The sequence below is a fragment of the Podarcis bocagei genome (genome assembly GCF_964188305.1).
Source record: "Podarcis bocagei genome assembly, chromosome: 11".
NCBI classification, from domain to species: domain Eukaryota; kingdom Metazoa; phylum Chordata; class Lepidosauria; order Squamata; family Lacertidae; genus Podarcis; species Podarcis bocagei.
The window spans coordinates 15,263,281-15,281,631 of record NC_138136.1 but is presented as its reverse complement, the minus strand read 5'-3'; the positions used below and the strand labels follow the sequence as shown (position 1 = coordinate 15,281,631).

The following is an 18,351-nucleotide window of genomic DNA, read 5'->3' as shown; positions in this document are numbered from 1 at the left end:
AATAAGGATTTTGCACTAAGATGATGGCAGTTAGCGCTGGCTGATGAACTCACACAGTACTGTAGGCTTATTATGGCAGGGGCACTTTTAAGCTTACTTGCTTAGGCAAACAGTAGTTAAAATAAACCACAGTTTAGGGTTTGGATGTAACACAAAGCGTGATTAATAAAAATGGAAGCATAGATGTCCATACTTCTCATGGTTGTGCCAGAAGGGGAAGAGGGGGGTGTAAAAGCTGTTCAGAATTACTGTATTTTTCGCCCTATAGGGCGCACCGGCCCATAGGACGCACCTAGTTTTTTTGGGGGGGGAATTATTTCCCCCCCCCAGGCGCGGGGCTGGGGCGGGGGATGCCCAAGCTTCCCCTGACCCCAGCCCCCAGAACTGGCTGCTATCCGCAAGCCTAGGGAGCCCGGCGGGAAGTCGCGCCGGTCTCCCCAGGCTTGCGGATATCTGTCCCCCGAGCTTGTGGGGCTGGCGCTGGGGAGAAGCGCGCTTCTCCCCAGCGCCAGCCTCCAAACCAGGTCGGGGAACAGCAGGATGGCGGCGCTCCGCCTCCCCGCTGCCCCCCAAGCTTGTGGGGCTGCCCAATATCTGCACAAAGCCCGGGGCATGCTGTGCAGTGCACCCCAGGCTTTGGGATGCAGGCTGCTATCTGCAAGCCTTGGGAGCCCGGCGGGAACTCCCGCGGAGCTCCCAAGGCTTGCGGATAGCTTCCTGAAGCCTGGAGAGCGAGAGGGGTCGGTGTGCACCAACCCCTCTTGCTCTCCACGCTTCAGCGAAAGCCTGCATTCGCCCCATAGGACGCACACACATTTCCCATTCATTTTTGGAGGGGGGAAAATGCGTCCTATGGGGCGAAAAATACGGTACATGCAAATGCAGCCATGAACTTAAACCAGATGAAATTGGGCTGAGCATGTATGTCTTATAATATGTTTAAACATACGTCCTTTGAACCATTTTTACTTAAAATTCATTAAAATATGCCACATTGACCACTCAGAACTCTTTCAGTTTACGTTACTAATGTGCAACTTAACACATGGCCATTGGAGAAGTCAGGTGGAAACCAGTAAAAAGGCAAGTGGGGACTGTATACTAGTTTTTCTTTACTGGGTTCTACTGGAACCAGATTTTTTGCTCAGCCGTTTTCACTTGTCTCCTCCAAGCATATGCACATGAATTCCTACATCTGAGCCTGTATTTTAGAACTTTGCAGCATGTTTATGTTTTTTTTTTCCAGGTGCTACGTTCATGCAGCTTTCAGTGGGATATAAGGGGCCTCAGTATCTTTCACTTAGGAATCTCATTCAGATGCAAATCTAGGTGCCTCTGTTTAGGTTACAAGTTGAAAAAGGTTGTTCTAAGCTGTTGAAAAATAAGGTACTTTGTGTCTTGATTCAGAAAACTCCGTTAGCTAGGCAGACAAAAATCAGCTTGTAAAATGCTGATAGCATAACGAGTCTTCTGTGTCTTGGCAATCAGTTCAAATTCCATTCAAATTTGCGCATTCACTCAGGAAAAGTAGTCCCTTTATGGTTGTTCAGCATCCTGTGCAAAATTAGTTGTTGAGTTCTTGTCAAATTTCAGTGTGACACATTTTCCACTACAGTTGCCTCTGTGGCAGCTTCTCTGACAGCCTTAAGTCAGCGTCAGGGTCAAAGTTGCAAAGGTTTTGACCTTCATTCACCTTTCTTCCATCGAACAGGAAATATTTCTCAGACAGGACACATCCCCTATAGAGCAGGTGGGTGGGACTGTTTATTGTACAGGCAACCGCAGTAATGAATTGTCTTGCAGTCTTTCCCAGTTCTTCAGCAAACTGTGCAAAATAATTACTCTGGGGTGATTTAAATAAAGCTTCCTGTGCAAAAACCGGGGGGGGGGGGGAGTCTGTTTTCCTGAGTTGCTCGTTTAAGAAGTCTAATAGCAAGTGGAGCTGAAGCACATTTTTCATGAAATACTTACAAAGCTAGTCATTCTTCTGGATTTAGTCCCCTTTTTCTTTAGCCGAATGATTCATTCAGTAGCTGTACGCTAATAATAAGTCAATTGATAATAGAAAGCACTGTAGACACAATAAGGTCTGAGAGCTTCAGTGGATTCCGACTGGCATTTGACATGAAAGGAGACTTCTGAGAAGTAATAAAAAACAAAGAAATCAAGGGAGTTAGTTTTACTAACTGTAAAAGAGGGGCGAAAAAGAGCTGATGTCAGGGAACTGCCATCGGAGCATCAGGTGGTGGAGGGGCTCAGGGAGGAAGAAAGAGACTCAACAGCTGAAGCAGGCACCAGCAGGGGGAGGAGTGGTTCTCTGAGGGAATGTGAGCAGGAGGGAGGGCTCAGGGACGCTTCCAGCGAGAACAGTGGCGAGGTATCTGAGTCTCCCATAGGGAGACCTATACCTCGCCGGAAACTGTCACGCCGTGAGTCCAGGAGACGCGTTTCCGTTAAGGAGCTCCTTTGTTGGAAACGCTTCCGCAGACAGCCACTGTCGGACTCTACTAGTGACTAGAGCAGACATGTCTGAGGAGCTCCGTCACACACTGAGGTTTGTGGGATCGCACAAACTCTGAGGGAGCACGTTTTTACGCACAAGCAGCTAATCAATCCCTAACAGCAGTCCGACAGTCTTTGTACGCTGCCTGTGCAAGAGAAAGCATCATGAGCGAACCAACCGGAACCGGAGGAGCTGGAGTTGGGGCTGGTCCAAGCTTGGAAGATAGATACCGAGCGTTGGAGGTCCAACTGGCGCTGCAGACGGCGAGGCTGGAGGAGAGAAGGGCTCAGGATGCAGACAAGAAGGGGAGAGCCACTCAGTTCCCCAGAAAGGTACCAGGATTGGTGCAGAAGTTTGGGGGGGACCCCAAGGATTACCATGCCTTTAGGACAGAGATGCAATATGCACTTAATGTGCAGTTTGATGAATTCCCTGATGAGGAATCACGAGTTGCTTTCGTGATTGGGCATCTTGAAAGGGGGGCGAGAGACTGGGTTCGACCCCTGATGGCAACGCACAATGACGTACTAAAGGACACGATGAAGTTCTTTCGTGCAATGGATATCATGTTTTCCAGCGATATTGAGGAAGGGGTGGTGCGCAGACAGCTAATGGCTTGCAAGCAGGGAAGCCGATCTGTCCGTGAGTACTGGACTGAGTTTACCATGCTGGTTCACAGACTGGGTTGGGATTTATCGGCGGCACCCATTCAGATGCTATTTGAAGAAGGTCTTTCGTCGGCTGTGAAAGACGAGCTGTCACGGAGTCCCAGGGCGGGGTCTATGGATCAGCTGACCAAATCTGCGCTGACCATAGGAGCGCGTCAGGAGGCAAGAGCCTTGGAGAGGCGGGAAGGGAGAGGGGAACGTTGGAAGGAGTTCCGCATTCCAGACATTCCTGAGCCAGCTTTCCCGCCGGCAGAGCCGATGGAAATCGCGACAGCGCGCGCGCGCGCATTTTCAAAACCCAGCGAGGGGGCTAAGAAGGAGGGAAAGGGCGCCCGGAAATGCTATCTCTGCCAACAGCCAGGCCACTTTGCCAGAGTCTGCCCCCAGAGGAAGGAATGGCAAGGGATGGTGGGAGCTGTTGAGGGGGGAGAGCAGGGGGGAACGGAGCAGGTAAAAGCCAACGCCTGGTTGCCACAATCGGGGCACTGCAGCCAGGCCAAAGAGCAGTGAAAGTGCCCGTGCCAGAAGCTCCTCGACCTGCTCTAGTGATTGAAGTGTCGCTAGAGCTGCAAAATGGACACCCCCTAAAAATAAAGGCACTATTGGACTCAGGCAGCTCCTGCAATTTTATGAGCAAGGAGTTTGCTGCTGAACACCAGATACAGACTATCCCTTTAAGCAACCCCCTGCAGGTGACCACGATTGATGGCAGGGAGTTGTTGGGAGGAGGAGTCAGCTTGCAGACGGTCCCAATGATCATGAGGGTGGCAAGGCACACAGAACTGATAGCGTTTAATGTGGCCACCTTGGGAGGCGCTCCCATTATTTTGGGGATGAGCTGGCTAGCGCTACATGATCCGCTGGTGGGCTGGCATCAAAGAGTGGTTTCCTTTGGTTCAGCACATTGCTTAGAACACTGCAAAGGGGAAAAGGGTTCAGCAGGGACCCAAGCCACCCTAGCAGGGACTGAAGTAATGGAGAAGGTGAAGGTACCACCACAGTATGCAGATCTCAGCGACGTGTTCAGCGAGAAGGAAGCTGACCAACTACCCCCGCATAGGCCCTTTGATTGCCAGATCAATTTACTCCCTGGAGCACAGCTTCCTGTGGGCAAGTTGTATGCCATGTCAGACAGGGAAATGCAGGAGTTGCGAGAGTTTATTGACAAGAACCTGAAGAGAGGCTTCATCAGAGAGTCCAAAGCAGCGGGGGGTAGCCCAGTGTTTTTTGTGGACAAAAAAAACGCGGACAAGCCGAGACTTGTATGTGACTTTAGGAGGTTGAACGCAGTGACGGAACCAGTGGCGTTCCCTATGCCCAGGATTGATGATATTTTGACCAGGGTGCGGAAGGGAAAGATTTTTACAAAGCTGGATCTAAGGGGGGCGTACAACCTGATACGCATAAGGAAAGGAGATGAATGGAAAACCACCATGTTTACCCCTTTGGGGGCATTTGAATATCTCGTTATGCCATTTGGATTACAAGCAGGCTCCGCGTGCTTTCAATCTTTTATGAACCATGTACTGGGCCCTTTGCTCTACAAGAATTGCGTTGCTTTCCTAGATGATGTGTTGGTGTATTCGGAGAATGAGGAGCAACATGTGAGAGACGTCAGAGAAGTGTTGAGCAGACTGCAAGCCAACAGGCTGTGGGTGAAACTGGAGAAGTGTCAGTTTCATACCAAGGAGGTGGAATTCCTGGGGTACCGCCTGTCAGACAAGGGATTGGCCATGGATCCCGGCAAGGTGCAGGCGGTGCTGGACTGGAAAACACCCAAAACCAAGAAGGATGTGCAGAGGTTCCTAGGGTTTGGAAACTTTTATCGTAAGTTCATCCGCAACTTCGCCCATCTGACGGCGCCCATTACTGACTGTCTCAGCAGTAAAAAGAAGTTTGTATGGACGGCGGAGGCGGAGCGAGCGTTTGAGGAGCTGAAAAGGGCCTTCGCCTCTGAAGAACAACTTCTGCATGTGGATTTACAAAAAAAGCTAAGGGTCGAAACAGACGCGTCTGACAGAGCCATAGGGGCGGTGCTTCTTCTGCAGCCGGGAAAGGAGGGGTCAGAGTGGCGACCGTGTGCCTTCTTTTCGCGAAAGCTGAACAAATCCGAGAGGAACTACACGGTGTACGACCGAGAACTTCTTGCGATTCATGAGGCGTTCCGGAGATGGAGGCATCTGCTAATTGGTGCACAACATAAGGTGCAAGTGTGCACGGACCATAAAAATCTAGAGTATTGGAGAACTGCGCGAGTGCTCAACCAAAGGCAGTTGAGATGGGCCCAGGAGTTCTCCAAATTTAACTTTGAGATTTGTTACGTGCCAGGCCCAGAGAATGTTAGGGCGGACGCTCTCTCACGCAAACCTGAATATTTGGAGGGGGAGGGAGCACCTGAAGAAACCCATATCATCCCAGAGGATCGCTGGGTGTGTGGGGCGACTTTGGTGGGGCAAAGGGAATTGGTAGAGGGGACGGTGCTTGATGCATACGCCCAGGACAAACTCAGGGGTCTCAGGAGGGAGGAAGACAAACCCGTTGGTTTTGAGGAGAGAAATGGGGCATTGTATTACAAGGGAGCGTTATATATACCCGAAGGGGAATTGAGGGAGAAGGTACTCAAGCAGTTGCACGATAGCCCCACAGCAGGGCATTTTGGGCAACACAAGACCATGTGGCTGGTTACCAGGGAATTTTGGTGGCCCAAGGTCAGGGAAGATGTGCGGGAGTATGTGAGAGGGTGTGAACAATGCCAAAGAGCCAAGGGGGAGAGGCGGGCGCCGGCTGGTTTATTAGAACCACTGCCCACACCTGAAAGACCGTGGGAAGCAGTGGCAATAGATTTCATGACTGATCTGCCAAGGTCTAGAGGGAAAACAGCCATCATGGTGGTGGTAGACCTGTTAACTAAAATGGCCCACTTTATAGCCTGCTCACATGCGGTCACAGCAGAAGAAACAGCCAAATTGTTTGTAGAGAATGTGTTTCGGCTGCATGGCGCCCCCTTGAGGGTGGTTTCAGACCGGGGAAAACAATTTACTTCCAGGTTCTGGAGGAAGCTCATGAGCTTACTGCATGTAGAGGTTAATTTCTCAACGGCCCGTCATCCAGAAACCAACGGGCAGGCGGAAAGAGCAAATGGGGTTCTCCAGCAATATTTGAGGTGTTACGTTAATGACAGAGAGAATGATTGGGTGGAGAAGCTGGCGTTGGCAGAATTTGCCTACAACAATGCAGAGAACGTGTCCACGGGGATGAGCCCCTTTTTGGCTAATCACGGGTGCCATCCCAGAGCCTTCCCAGGGGGGGAAGGGGAGAACTGGAGCGTTCCAGCTGCAGAACAGTTCGTTGAAGAAATGGAAGCGATTCATCGCCAGCTCCAACTCAACTTAAACAGGGCTAAGGAGGAATATAAGAGGCAGGCAGACAAAAACAGAAGGGAAGGTGAAAGCATTAGGGTGGGGGACCAGGTGTGGCTGTCAACCCAAGGGTTGCCATTCAAAGGAGGTTGTAAGAAGTTAAGACCCAAAAGGCTGGGTCCGTTTGAAGTTATGCAACAGGTCAACCCAGTGGCTTTCAGACTCCGGTTACCGAACCACATGAAGCTGCACCCAGTTTTTCACAGGTCGTTGCTGTCACCGTATAGAGGAGACAGTGAAGGGAGGGTCACTAGGGGACCAGCAATGGAGGAGAAGGAACACGGCTACCATGTAGCGGAGATCCTTGATTCCAGGTGGAAGGGAGATCAAGTAGAGTATTTGGTAATGTGGGAAGGGGAACCGGAGTCGGAAAACACCTGGGTTAGGGCAGAGGATGTCAATGACGAAGTTTTAATAGAGACTTTTCATCAGAGGTTCCCACGTAAACCTCAGCCTGTAGCGAGGTTCCGAAGGGAATACTTTGCCACCACCGACGAGGAAGAGGAGTTGGAGGGGTTCCCAGATTCTGAAGAGGAAGAGGATTCAGCGAGCCAGGACGACGATCGATGGAGGGAGTTGTTCGAGACGTCTGAAGATGAGGAAGATTCTTTTCGGGGTTTTAGCCCTTCACCTCCCAGGGGGGAGGTAATGGGAGGGGGTGAGGGGGGCCCTGGAGGGGAGGTGGATGTCAGGGAACTGCCATCGGAGCATCAGGTGGTGGAGGGGCTCAGGGAGGAAGAAAGAGACTCAACAGCTGAAGCAGGCACCAGCAGGGGGAGGAGTGGTTCTCTGAGGGAATGTGAGCAGGAGGGAGGGCTCAGGGACGCTTCCAGCGAGAACAGTGGCGAGGTATCTGAGTCTCCCATAGGGAGACCTATACCTCGCCGGAAACTGTCACGCCGTGAGTCCAGGAGACGCGTTTCCGTTAAGGAGCTCCTTTGTTGGAAACGCTTCCGCAGACAGCCACTGTCGGACTCTACTAGTGACTAGAGCAGACATGTCTGAGGAGCTCCGTCACACACTGAGGTTTGTGGGATCGCACAAACTCTGAGGGAGCACGTTTTTACGCACAAGCAGCTAATCAATCCCTAACAGCTATGGTTCCTATGAGCCATTGTTGTGTTACTGTGGATCCAAAACTGACCTCCATAGTCACTTACAGACTCACTGCTCAGACCATGTTCATGGAAGACAATCTTACTCGGCTACGAGTGGTCGCCAAAGAAGAAGAATATGTGCTGGAGTTCTACCCATGTTGTATAAACTTTTGCAAAAAGCAATGAGGCAAAACATTGAATAACCAAGGTCCTTAGCATTGCTAACATTTTGAATCTGTCTTGTACTTCACTTATTGGGCAGAAAACCTAGCAGTAATCAGATTACCAGTGCTTTTTTCTGGGGGTACACAGGGGTACACATACTCCTAAACATTTTGTGAATCTTTGTACTTTTGTCCATTTACTGTTTTTATTTTTCCCGATTTGAACTATAAAATGGTGATTTTCTTGAGTCAAAATGAGAGTACCCCTAGATATTTGTTTTTAGAAAAAAGCACTGAATTTAGTACATAAGTGGGTTTCTTCAGTAGCTGTTGCCTTCAGATTTTCCTCATTCAAAACAGAAAAAGAATAATCTGAAACTGAACTTGGTTCCCTTCCCCCAATGGAATGACAGGGCCAGAAAAAGATAGGAAGAAAATGACTGTTTTTTTTCTGGATAAGCAACAAATGTCGTTCTAGCTCAGCATCTGTTCCCATTCAGGATGGGAGATAGCTGTCAATTTCCAGTCTGTGCCATTCCTGCATTAATTGCGGTTAATAATAATAATAATCCATGTGAAAATTCATATTTAAATATATACTTAAATACACAAAATATCTGTTTAAATGCTTATTCTTACCATAAAGTATGTATTTCTAAATATATTGGCTTGTATCCAACACAGTGCCAGTGCCGTTCCACTAGTGCAATGACACTTCCTCCCCTCTCCCCTCACATAGTCCAAATCAGCTCTAGAGAATCCCCCCAACCTTTCAGAGCAGCTTTGGGGGTACACAAGGGGCTGCAGGAGAGAGAAGAGGAAAGTTCCATTGTATGAGTGGAAGTCTGTTGCATGAGTGGAATGGCAGAGTTGCGTACAACACATATTATCTTAAAAACACACCATTTGAATGCATTCTGATATGCTGCATAAGGCACTGCAGAATAAACAATGCTTTTGCATGGTTCTTCCTTGCATCATTTTCCTTCTGATAGCTGTGCAGCGTTAGCAGCCTCGTGCTTGTGATACCTTTGATTGGAGAGGTTTCCTGCAGTTCGTGACAGCTCTGTCTGCTTGTACACTTGTAGGCATGCATTGTGACAGTGTATGTACTGAAGGACACTGGGGTCCAAACTGTTCGCTGTCCTGTTACTGCAAAAATGGAGCATCATGTTCACCAGACGAAGGGATCTGTGAATGCGCACCTGGCTACAGAGGCACCACTTGCCAAAGAAGTAAGCTTCTAAGTCTCTTGTTCTTGTATTTACTATGGCTGTGCTATAATGCTGAATGGTAGTATTGTAAACTACTAGTAGTATTGTAAGCTACTGAGGGACGGGGGTGGCACTGTGGTCTAAACCACTGAGCCTCTTGGGCTTGCCAATCGGAAGGTTGCCAGTTCAAATCCGCACGATGGGGTGATCTCCAGTTTGAAATCATACCAGCACAAGTTCATAAATAGGTACCGCTGTTGCAGGAAGGTAAACAGTGTTTCCGTGTGCTCTGGCTTCCACCATAGTGTTTCATTGCGCCAGAAGTGGTTTAGTCATGTTGGCCACATGACCCGGAAAGCTGTCTGCAGACAAATGCCAGCTCCTTCAGCCTGAAAAGCGAGATGAGCGCCGCACCCCATAGTTGCCTTTGACTGAACTTAACCATCCAGGGGTCCTTTACCTTTTTTTTACCTTACTGTAAATGGAACCCAGTGCTAAGTACTACAATTTTCTGTGATTATCACAATATGCACTTTCACTGTTACTAATAAAATTTGCTGTGGCAGTAATCTTGTTACTATTGTTTAATTTGTAATTTTGCATATTATCTATCCAACTACCCAACATCCAACAAGACTGGTGTCTGACGCTGTGTAAAATGCATAGGGTCACAGATACTATTGCCAACCGCCTTTGTAAAATGGGGGGGGGGAGGGGTTTAAAAAAGTTAGGACTGTTCCAAACATTGTACCACCCACATAAAAGCTAGTGGAAGAGAAACCTCTCTTTGATAGCATCCCCATGCTGGGGCTATAAACATTTCTAAGCTGTTTGCCATATGGTTCAACCATAGTTCTAGGTAGAATGCTCCTGGCAGCTGCTGGAACTAGCACAGCGACTTCCTGTACAATTTGGCTGATTCATGAGGAAGTGGTTTTTGGCATCCTTAGCGCAGATCCATAATATTTGGCTTTGTTTTAGTTGGAAGACAAGTAGGACAGATTCAGACACATTGAGAGAACGGTTATTTCTGGAAAAGAATGTGGAAGAGGGCTAAGGGAAAAACACCAAAAATACAACAAATTACGTATACAAATCTTGATTTTTGCCAAGATAATTTACAACAGTGAGGGGAACCTTTGGCCTGCCCGTCAAGTCACCACATTTGGCCTGCAAGGCCATTTTGGCAAAGCCATACCCACCTGTCCTACTCCTGATGATAAGGGACACAGGTGGCACTGTGGTCTAAACCACTGAGCCTCTTGGGCTTGCTGATCAGAAGGTCAGCGGTTTGAATCCCCACGATGTGGTGAGATCCCGTTGTGCTGTCCCAGCTCCTGCCAACCTAGCAGTTTGAAAGCACACCAGTGCAAGTAGATAAATAGGTACCGCTGCGGCGGGAAGGTAAATGGCATTCCCATGTGCTCTGGTTTCCATCATGGTGTTCTGTTGCGCCAGAAGCAGTTTAGTCATGCTAGCCACATGACCCAGAAAGCTGCCTGTGGAAAAACACCAGTTCCCTCAGCCTGAAAGCGAGATGAGTGCCGCAACCCAATAGTCGCCTTTGACTGGACTTAACCATCCAGGGGTCCTTTACCTTTCCTCCTGGTGATGTTAGGTATAGAGAAGGTGAAGACACTGCTTGGGCAAAAGTGGTTTTTCAGGTGCCACCAGTCAACTGATTGTCACCACATGCGAAGTTCTGTGCAAACACCTATGCAAAGCACTCGGCAAGCACGGGCAATCAACAGGGCTTACTAAGCTCTGTGCACAGTGCTCTGCAAAAATGATTCACTTGATGTCATTGTGATGTCATGTGATTGACCCCCCTACCCCAAATGTGACCTGGGGTGGGTGGGGCAGATAAGGATGCCCAACCTCTGATTTATAGCTTGTCTCCTAATGCTGCGAAAAGTAATGGATGTAAGAATTTCATCAGGCAGGGGGCCTTCTTGGTAGTGGTGCCTGCCCTGTGGAACGCCCTCCCATCAGATGTCAAGGAAATAAACAACTATCACACTTTTAGAAGACATCTGAAGGCAGCCCTGTTTAGGGAAGTTTTTAATGGTTGATGTTTTATTGTGTTTTTAATATTCTGTTACATATTCTGTTAAAGCTACAGACATCCTTTGATGGATTGTTTCCATGGCTAGGAGCAGTTCTCACCATCTATAATGGCTCTAAAGTTAATTGTTTAGCTAATATAAAGACACTGATGTAATGATGTTGTATCATCACCATAATAATGCAAAGCAGTGACTCTCCCCATTACATTACCAAAATGACTATTTAAAAGAATCAGGCTTTTCAAGACTGCTTAGGTATCTTAAGTTGCGCAAATCCAGTTTGGACTATAAGGAGAAGAAGGAAAATAATAGGACTGGCCTACTGCTTTATTAAAAAGACATGAAGGTCTCTGGACTCCCTTTTTGATCAGGCAACCTGTTTCAAGCATGCCCTCAGGCGGGCATGCTGACTTCTAAATGACTTCAAATTATTTAAAGGCAAAAGTTAGCTTTGTAAATGTTAATTGCTGCTTAACAACAGGCACTTAACTTGAAGCATTGCTTAATATACTAATTTGCCAGTGAAAGAAATTCCAGGAGAAGCTGAAGGAGTAAAGAGAGAAATTCTCCCCAACAGCTTCTTTCTTCCTCTAGCAATCCAAATGGTGATGTATCTGTGAAGAAGAAGAAGGAGCTAGTGTATTTGGCATAAAAATGAATTGAACTGCTTTGTTTTTTAAAGTCCTGAATTGAATAAAAGCAAGCAGCAGTGTATGGTTGTCTGCACTTTGATTGCCCTTGAGCTGGAAACAGAACTTTAAACTTGTGTTACGTCAGGAACTGCCAGGTTATGGTGATTCAGCCCTGTACAGCTGAAGAGGAAAAATATTACACAAATGATAATCATAACAAATAATAGCATAAATATTCAGTATTCTATAATGATGTTGTTGAAGTTGTTGTTTGCATGTGCCATATTCATCATAATCATTAACAACAATTGTCCGCCTCCCCACCAGAAAAAAGACATGAGGCAATTAAAGAGATGCCATAGCTTTATTATTAACAAATCTGCAATGAGTTAATTAATAATAATAATAATAATAATAATAATAATAATAATAATAATAATAATAATAATACCAGTGTGGTGTAGCAGTTAAGAGCGGTAGATTCGTAATCTGGGGAACTGGGTTCGCGTCTCCGCTCCTCCACATGCAGCTGCTGGGTGACCTTGGGCCAGTCATACTTCTCTGAAGTCTCTCAGCCCCACTCACCTCACAGAGTGTCTGTTGTGGGGGAGGAAGGGAAAGGATAATGCTAGCCGCCTTAAGACTCCTCAGGGTAGTGATAAAGCGGGATATCAAATCCAAACTCCTATTTATTTATTTATTTATTTATACATACCCTGCCCATCTGGCTGGATTTCCCCAGCTACTCTGGGCGGCTCCCAACAGAATATTTAAAACACGATAAAACATCAACCATTAAAAACTTCCCTAAACCGTTTTTCTTCAGGTGTCTTCTAAAAGTCAGATAGTTGTTTATTTCCTTGACATCTGATGGGAGGGCGTTCCACAGGGCGGGTGACACTACTGAGAAGGCCCTCTGCCTGGTTCCCTGTAACCCCAAAGAAGGCCTTTGGGGCTGGACCTCTGTGTCCGGGCAGAACGATGCGGGTGGAGACACTCCTTCAGGTATGAAATTCAGTGCATAAATACAAGCAGTACAACTGGAAACAGTAGGCACCAACTGCTCCCCCAGCCCCTACCAAGGACAAAGGGACCCGGCTCAGTTCTTATGCTGAGTTGTGTCCTTCTTCACCTACTGTGAAAGAGGAGCTGAGGGGGCACCCCAGTAACCCCCATCCCTGTTGCTTGGCATTCTGTGTCCACAGAACCTAAAAAAGACCTTCCCCTTGCATCTTCACCTTGAACTGGCCAATCATGAGATTGATTTAGGAGGCTGTCTCTTATCTTGCCAGTGCCTCAAAGTTCTTGAGATTAAATTTAGCAAACCTATTATTTTCTGACCATACTTGCGGCAAGCCATGACCAATAGGTAAAATGGTAAAGGACGATTAAGTCCAGTCAAAGACAACTGTGGGGTTGCGGTGCTCATCTCGCTTTCAGGCCAAGGGAGCTGGCGTTTGTCCTCAGACAGCTTTCCAGGTCATGTGGCCAGCATTACTAAACTGCTTCTGGCACAATGGTACACTGTGACGAAAACCAGAGTGCACGGAGATGCTGTTTGTTTTCCTGCTGCAGCAGTACCTATTTATCTACTTGCACTGGCATGCTTTCAAACTGCTAGGTTGGCAGGAGCTGGGACAGAGCAACAGGAGCTCACCCCATTGTGGGGATTAAAACCGCCAACCTTCTGCTTCGCAAGCCCCAGAGGCTCAGTGGTTTAGACCACAGTGCCACCCCCGTCCCCCATGACCAATACAATTCTGCCAGACACGTAGACTACAACTCAGGGAGTGATGGTATAATCATTACATTGAAATATTAATAGCAGCAGCAGCAGTTGTTGTTATAGACATATGTCATTATTCATCAGCATCAACAGCAATAATTGTTTTAAATTAACCGCAATGCATACTAAGTTGTTCTTCTAAACTGTTATTAAAGTATTAGATTTGTTAACGTGCCACTAGGGCGATTGCCTTTGTGAAGCAGGTGACCTGCATAAATCAGATTTCTCAAATGTTTTCAAGACTTCAGCAGTGAACTGAAAGCAACTGTATTAGATTTGGGTTTGTTATGTACCAATGTAAGGTGAATATGATAACGTATTTCTGCTTTCAGTTTGCTCTCCCGGATTTTATGGTCATCGCTGTAGCCAGGCCTGCCCCCAGTGTGTTCACAGCAGTGGCCCATGTCACCATGTGACTGGTTTGTGTGACTGTCTACCTGGTTTCACAGGAGCTCTCTGCAATGAAGGTACAAATCACAATTCTTTTCGTAAACTGCTTTGAGACGCTTTTACAATCAAGTGGTACATGATTTTCAAGAAATAAATAAATACACTGTAGTGTAATACCACACCGAGTACAATAGTGTTTTCTCCTTTTTTCCTGTTTACTGTCAAAGTTATATTTTTCAGACAGTAGCTTTGTATTTTTTAAAAAAAATATTACTGTGTATAGAGCCCATTCTGAAGCTAAATAAAACTATTGGAAAATAAGATTTGATTATCATTGGTCTAAATGAGCTGCAAGAATGCAGAATATTCATGAGTTCTACGGTTTCTTTTTACAGTCTGCCCCAGTGGCAGATTTGGGAAGAATTGTGCAGGAATTTGCACATGCACCAACAATGGAACCTGCAATCCAATTGACAGATCTTGCCAATGTTATCCTGGCTGGATTGGTAGTGACTGTTCTCAGCGTAAGTACAAGTATTTTATTTATTTTTAGGGGGTTCTTTGGAATTAATATAACTTTTAGTTTTGTTTATTCCCCCCCCCTCAAAATTGCCGTGAGTAAACTGCTAATAGATCTCAACCTTTTGTACTTCAAAGTACATCAGTTTTGCATGGCAGTATCACTTTTTGGGGGGAAATCAGACTTCCTAACACAGTCAGTTGTATAGATTCTACCAATAGTGTATTGAATGCCCCCCCCCCAAGCATTAATGGCATTTTATGCATAGGAAAAAAATACTGCATGACAAAAAGATGCCAGTAGAATGAAATGGAATCTTTACCATGACTGACCTTTAGACAAGGAAAAGGGTAATTTTTATTTGACTTCCATTAAGACCTTTAGTTCTTATACTATAAGGCTTACAGAAAGTAATGATCCCATTAGCTTAAAGTTACTTCAGTATGACCTCTACGAAGACTTCTTAAAGATTTCTGCGTATGTGACTTAACAGTTCTTACTTGTTGAACTATTCACCAGCTTTTCCCCATAGAAGAATCAGAACCAAATTGACAAATTAATTATTATATTTTTTCCAGTTATAATTTTAAAAAATGGGCCTGAGAGCCATGGACACTCGCCCACCCCAAATGACTCACAAGCAAACTATATTTGCTGTAAATAACCCTACTCTGCATTAGTCCTTAGATCTGTATAAATCAAATCTGAATGTGCATAATGGTTCTTTATTAACTTGTTTACTGCCCTCTCATGAAATATCAGGGTGGTGTTGTACAGCTATGTAGCAACTCATTAACAACAGTACAGTTGTCTTGATTGTTCTATAAATAAAAAGCTATGACATGGAAAGACTTATTGATTGGTGAACTGATGAAAACAAAAATTAGTCCCCAGGCAAAGAACTGTGATCCTCACCTCATTAGTGGCTTCCAATGAAGGCTGTTATTCACATTGATAATGTGTTTTGCTGGTGTGGTTCAGTGGATCTGAGGGTTCAGATGATAAGTCCCTTCCCTTTATTGTATATTGTTCATAATTAATATTGCCTGGTTACAAACAGGTAACTTTAAATAACATTTTAACAGTACCCAGCCAATAGCAGTAATACTCAGCCAATAAAATGGGGTGCAGAGGGGAGAAAGAGAGAGAGGTTGGCATCAAACTGGTACCTAGGAATAATTTACAGTGTGACAACACAAGAAGAAAAATTACCAGATTACCAGTTGTCACGTACTGCTCCCAACTGAAACCATTCCAATGTATTATCCCAAAGCCTGTCTTGGGTGGCGCTGTGGTCTAAACTACTGAGCCTCTTGGGCTTGCCGATCAGAAGGTCAGCAGTTCAAATCTGCATGATGGGGTGAGCTCCCGTTTCTCTGTCCCCATTCCTGCCAGCCTAGCAGTTCGAAAGCATACCAGTACAAGTAGATAAATAGGTACCGCTGTTGCGGGAAGGTAAACAGCATTTCCGTGCGCTCTGGTTTCCCTCATGGTGTCCCGCTGCACCAGAAGCGGTTTAGTCATGCTGGCCACATGACCTGGAAAGCTGTCTGTGGACAAACCCCGGCTCCCTCAGCCTTAAAGCAAGATGAGCTCCACAACCCCATAGTCACCTTTGACTGGACTTAACTGTCCAGGGGTCCTTTTCCTTTATCTTTTACCTTGGGTAATAATACTTATTGATTACAAGACAGAAGGGCTGTTATTGCTTGCAGACCTAATCACAGGACCTAGTAAATGTTTTGCCATTTTGTCAGGAGCTTCATTTTCCAATATGGCATATAGAGATGACATGTGTATGTGTGTTTATATATATAAGTGAGAGAGTGTGTGTGTATATATATATATATATGCAGGTTTTGGTGTCTTCGGGTGTCTTCCCGTGTAAGAGTTGGGGTGTCTAGGCGACGTTTCGACGAGGTCTCACTCGTCATCTTCAGGCTGGTGCTTTCGGCTTCTTGTTACTGGAACAGAGCAGGATCTCAGTGTTTGAGTTCCTATAAATACTGTTGAGGGGGTGTGGTGTATATCCTCCAACGTTCTGGGCAGAGAGGAAGTTCCTAGGTTAGTGTGCCTTTTCTTCTTTTGTTCATTAATTACTTGAGGGATATCTTGAGTGATTTCTTGAGTGATATTCTGAGTACCACTTAGGAGGGTCATTAGGTGTGGATTAGTTGCTAAAGCTTTCGTGTCTTGACCTCTTGAGCTTGTGAAGAGTTTTTCTGAGAAGATGGCTGTACTGCATTTAGTTGTGCTCTGGCTTGGCTTCGTGTATAGGGGCGAGCTGTGGTTTTGTGCCCTGTGCCAGCCAGATCTGTGTAGGGATTGCAGGGGGGTGCAGCATCCGGAGGTGCCACTATGGTTTGGCTACTGGATGGTGTCTGTAATTTATCTGTGGGGAGGGTCTGGGTTTGGGTCTGGTGTGGTTGATTGGTTAATTAATGAACAAAAGAAGAAAAGGCACACTAACCTAGGAACTTCCTCTCTGCCCAGAACGTTGGAGGATATACACCACACCCCCTCAACAGTATTTATAGGAACTCAAACACTGAGATCCTGCTCTGTTCCAGTAACAAGAAGCCGAAAGCACCAGCCTGAAGATGACGAGTGAGACCTCGTCGAAACGTCGCCTAGACACCCCAACTCTTACACGGGAAGACACCCGAAGACACCAAAACCTATATATATATATATATATATATATATATATATATGAATATGAGTTTTTATGTATAAAAAACCTATAACTGCAACCCTTGCAGGAAAACCACGGTATCTATCCATTTGAAGTTTGGCAGGATCCTACCCTTAGAAGGGATTGCCTTGCATGCACATTCCATCCAATTCTGCCCCAAAATTAAGAAGTTACTGATGTTTCCTTTTCTAGAAAAACTTTAAATGTATTTGTTCATATAAAAAAAGGCTTGGGACCCATTTGCCTGTAATTTAGCAGGTTTTATTCACTGTGCAGCAGTTCACATGCCTGCAAATATTACCCACTTCTGTCAAAAGGAAAAATAGTTACAGCCGTTTTTGAATTTCCCAGTAGTGAAAGGGCAAAAGAAGCAGTCTCTAATGGATCCCAAATGGAAGCAGGCAGTCTACAAACCAGCCTGGACTGAAGTGGGCTTTTTTCAGCAGCATCAGATGAGGGCCCCCCAAAAAATATTGTGGTTGTTGCACACCTTAGTGTATAAAGCTGAGCCAGTTGTAGTTTATTCACTATGACATTTTGGGGCTTAAACAGAAAAAAGGGGGAAATGTTTCTGCTTTTTACTTGTTTCCCCTGCTCCATAATTTGTACACACGGAATTAGATAAATACAATTTTGTAGACAAGAAAATTAGCCTTACACTGCAGCAGGGTTAAATATAGCCACTATTTAAATGTATATATTGTGCTGCTGTAAATACCAAAATCCACATAGAGAGCTGATGGGTAAACATTATAAAACTATAATAAAAATCCCGAGTTCAACTGAGAAATCACATTTGTAAGTTATGTTCTGATTTGAAATTATAAGATGAATAATATTCACAAACACCTGTAGTGACCTGGGCTAAACAGCAAAGTCCTATAGAACCGTGTTATTGTTTTGCCAAATAACACTAACTGGGGGTTTTTTTTAATTGTTTCAGCTTGTCCTCCTTCCCATTGGGGCCCAAATTGTATCCATACCTGCAACTGCCATAATGGAGCTCGCTGCAGTGCCTATGATGGGGAGTGTAAATGTACACCGGGATGGACTGGTCTCTACTGCACCCAAAGTGAGTTTCCTAATATTTATCTCTGTAGTGACATGTTAGAAAGAGTTTGTTAGTGGTAGAGAAAGTATAATCCAGGGACTCAGCTGAGAGCCAGAAGAACATGCATGCACCTCTGGGTAATTTCA

The 18,351-nt window shown here is 45.7% G+C and overlaps 1 protein-coding gene across 1 annotated transcript in view; it reads left to right on the top strand.

Annotated features, from left to right (window-relative positions):
* The window catches only part of MEGF10 (multiple EGF like domains 10), a 125,782-nt gene that overhangs the window by 92,031 nt on the left and 15,400 nt on the right, over nucleotides 1–18,351 (top strand). The window contains exons 14-17 of the mRNA XM_081213575.1: nucleotides 8,940–9,086; nucleotides 13,882–14,016; nucleotides 14,335–14,463; nucleotides 18,098–18,226. Coding sequence (XP_081069701.1) covers nucleotides 8,940–9,086; nucleotides 13,882–14,016; nucleotides 14,335–14,463; nucleotides 18,098–18,226 — 540 coding nt within the window. The remainder of the gene's footprint in view (nucleotides 1–8,939; nucleotides 9,087–13,881; nucleotides 14,017–14,334; nucleotides 14,464–18,097; nucleotides 18,227–18,351) is intronic.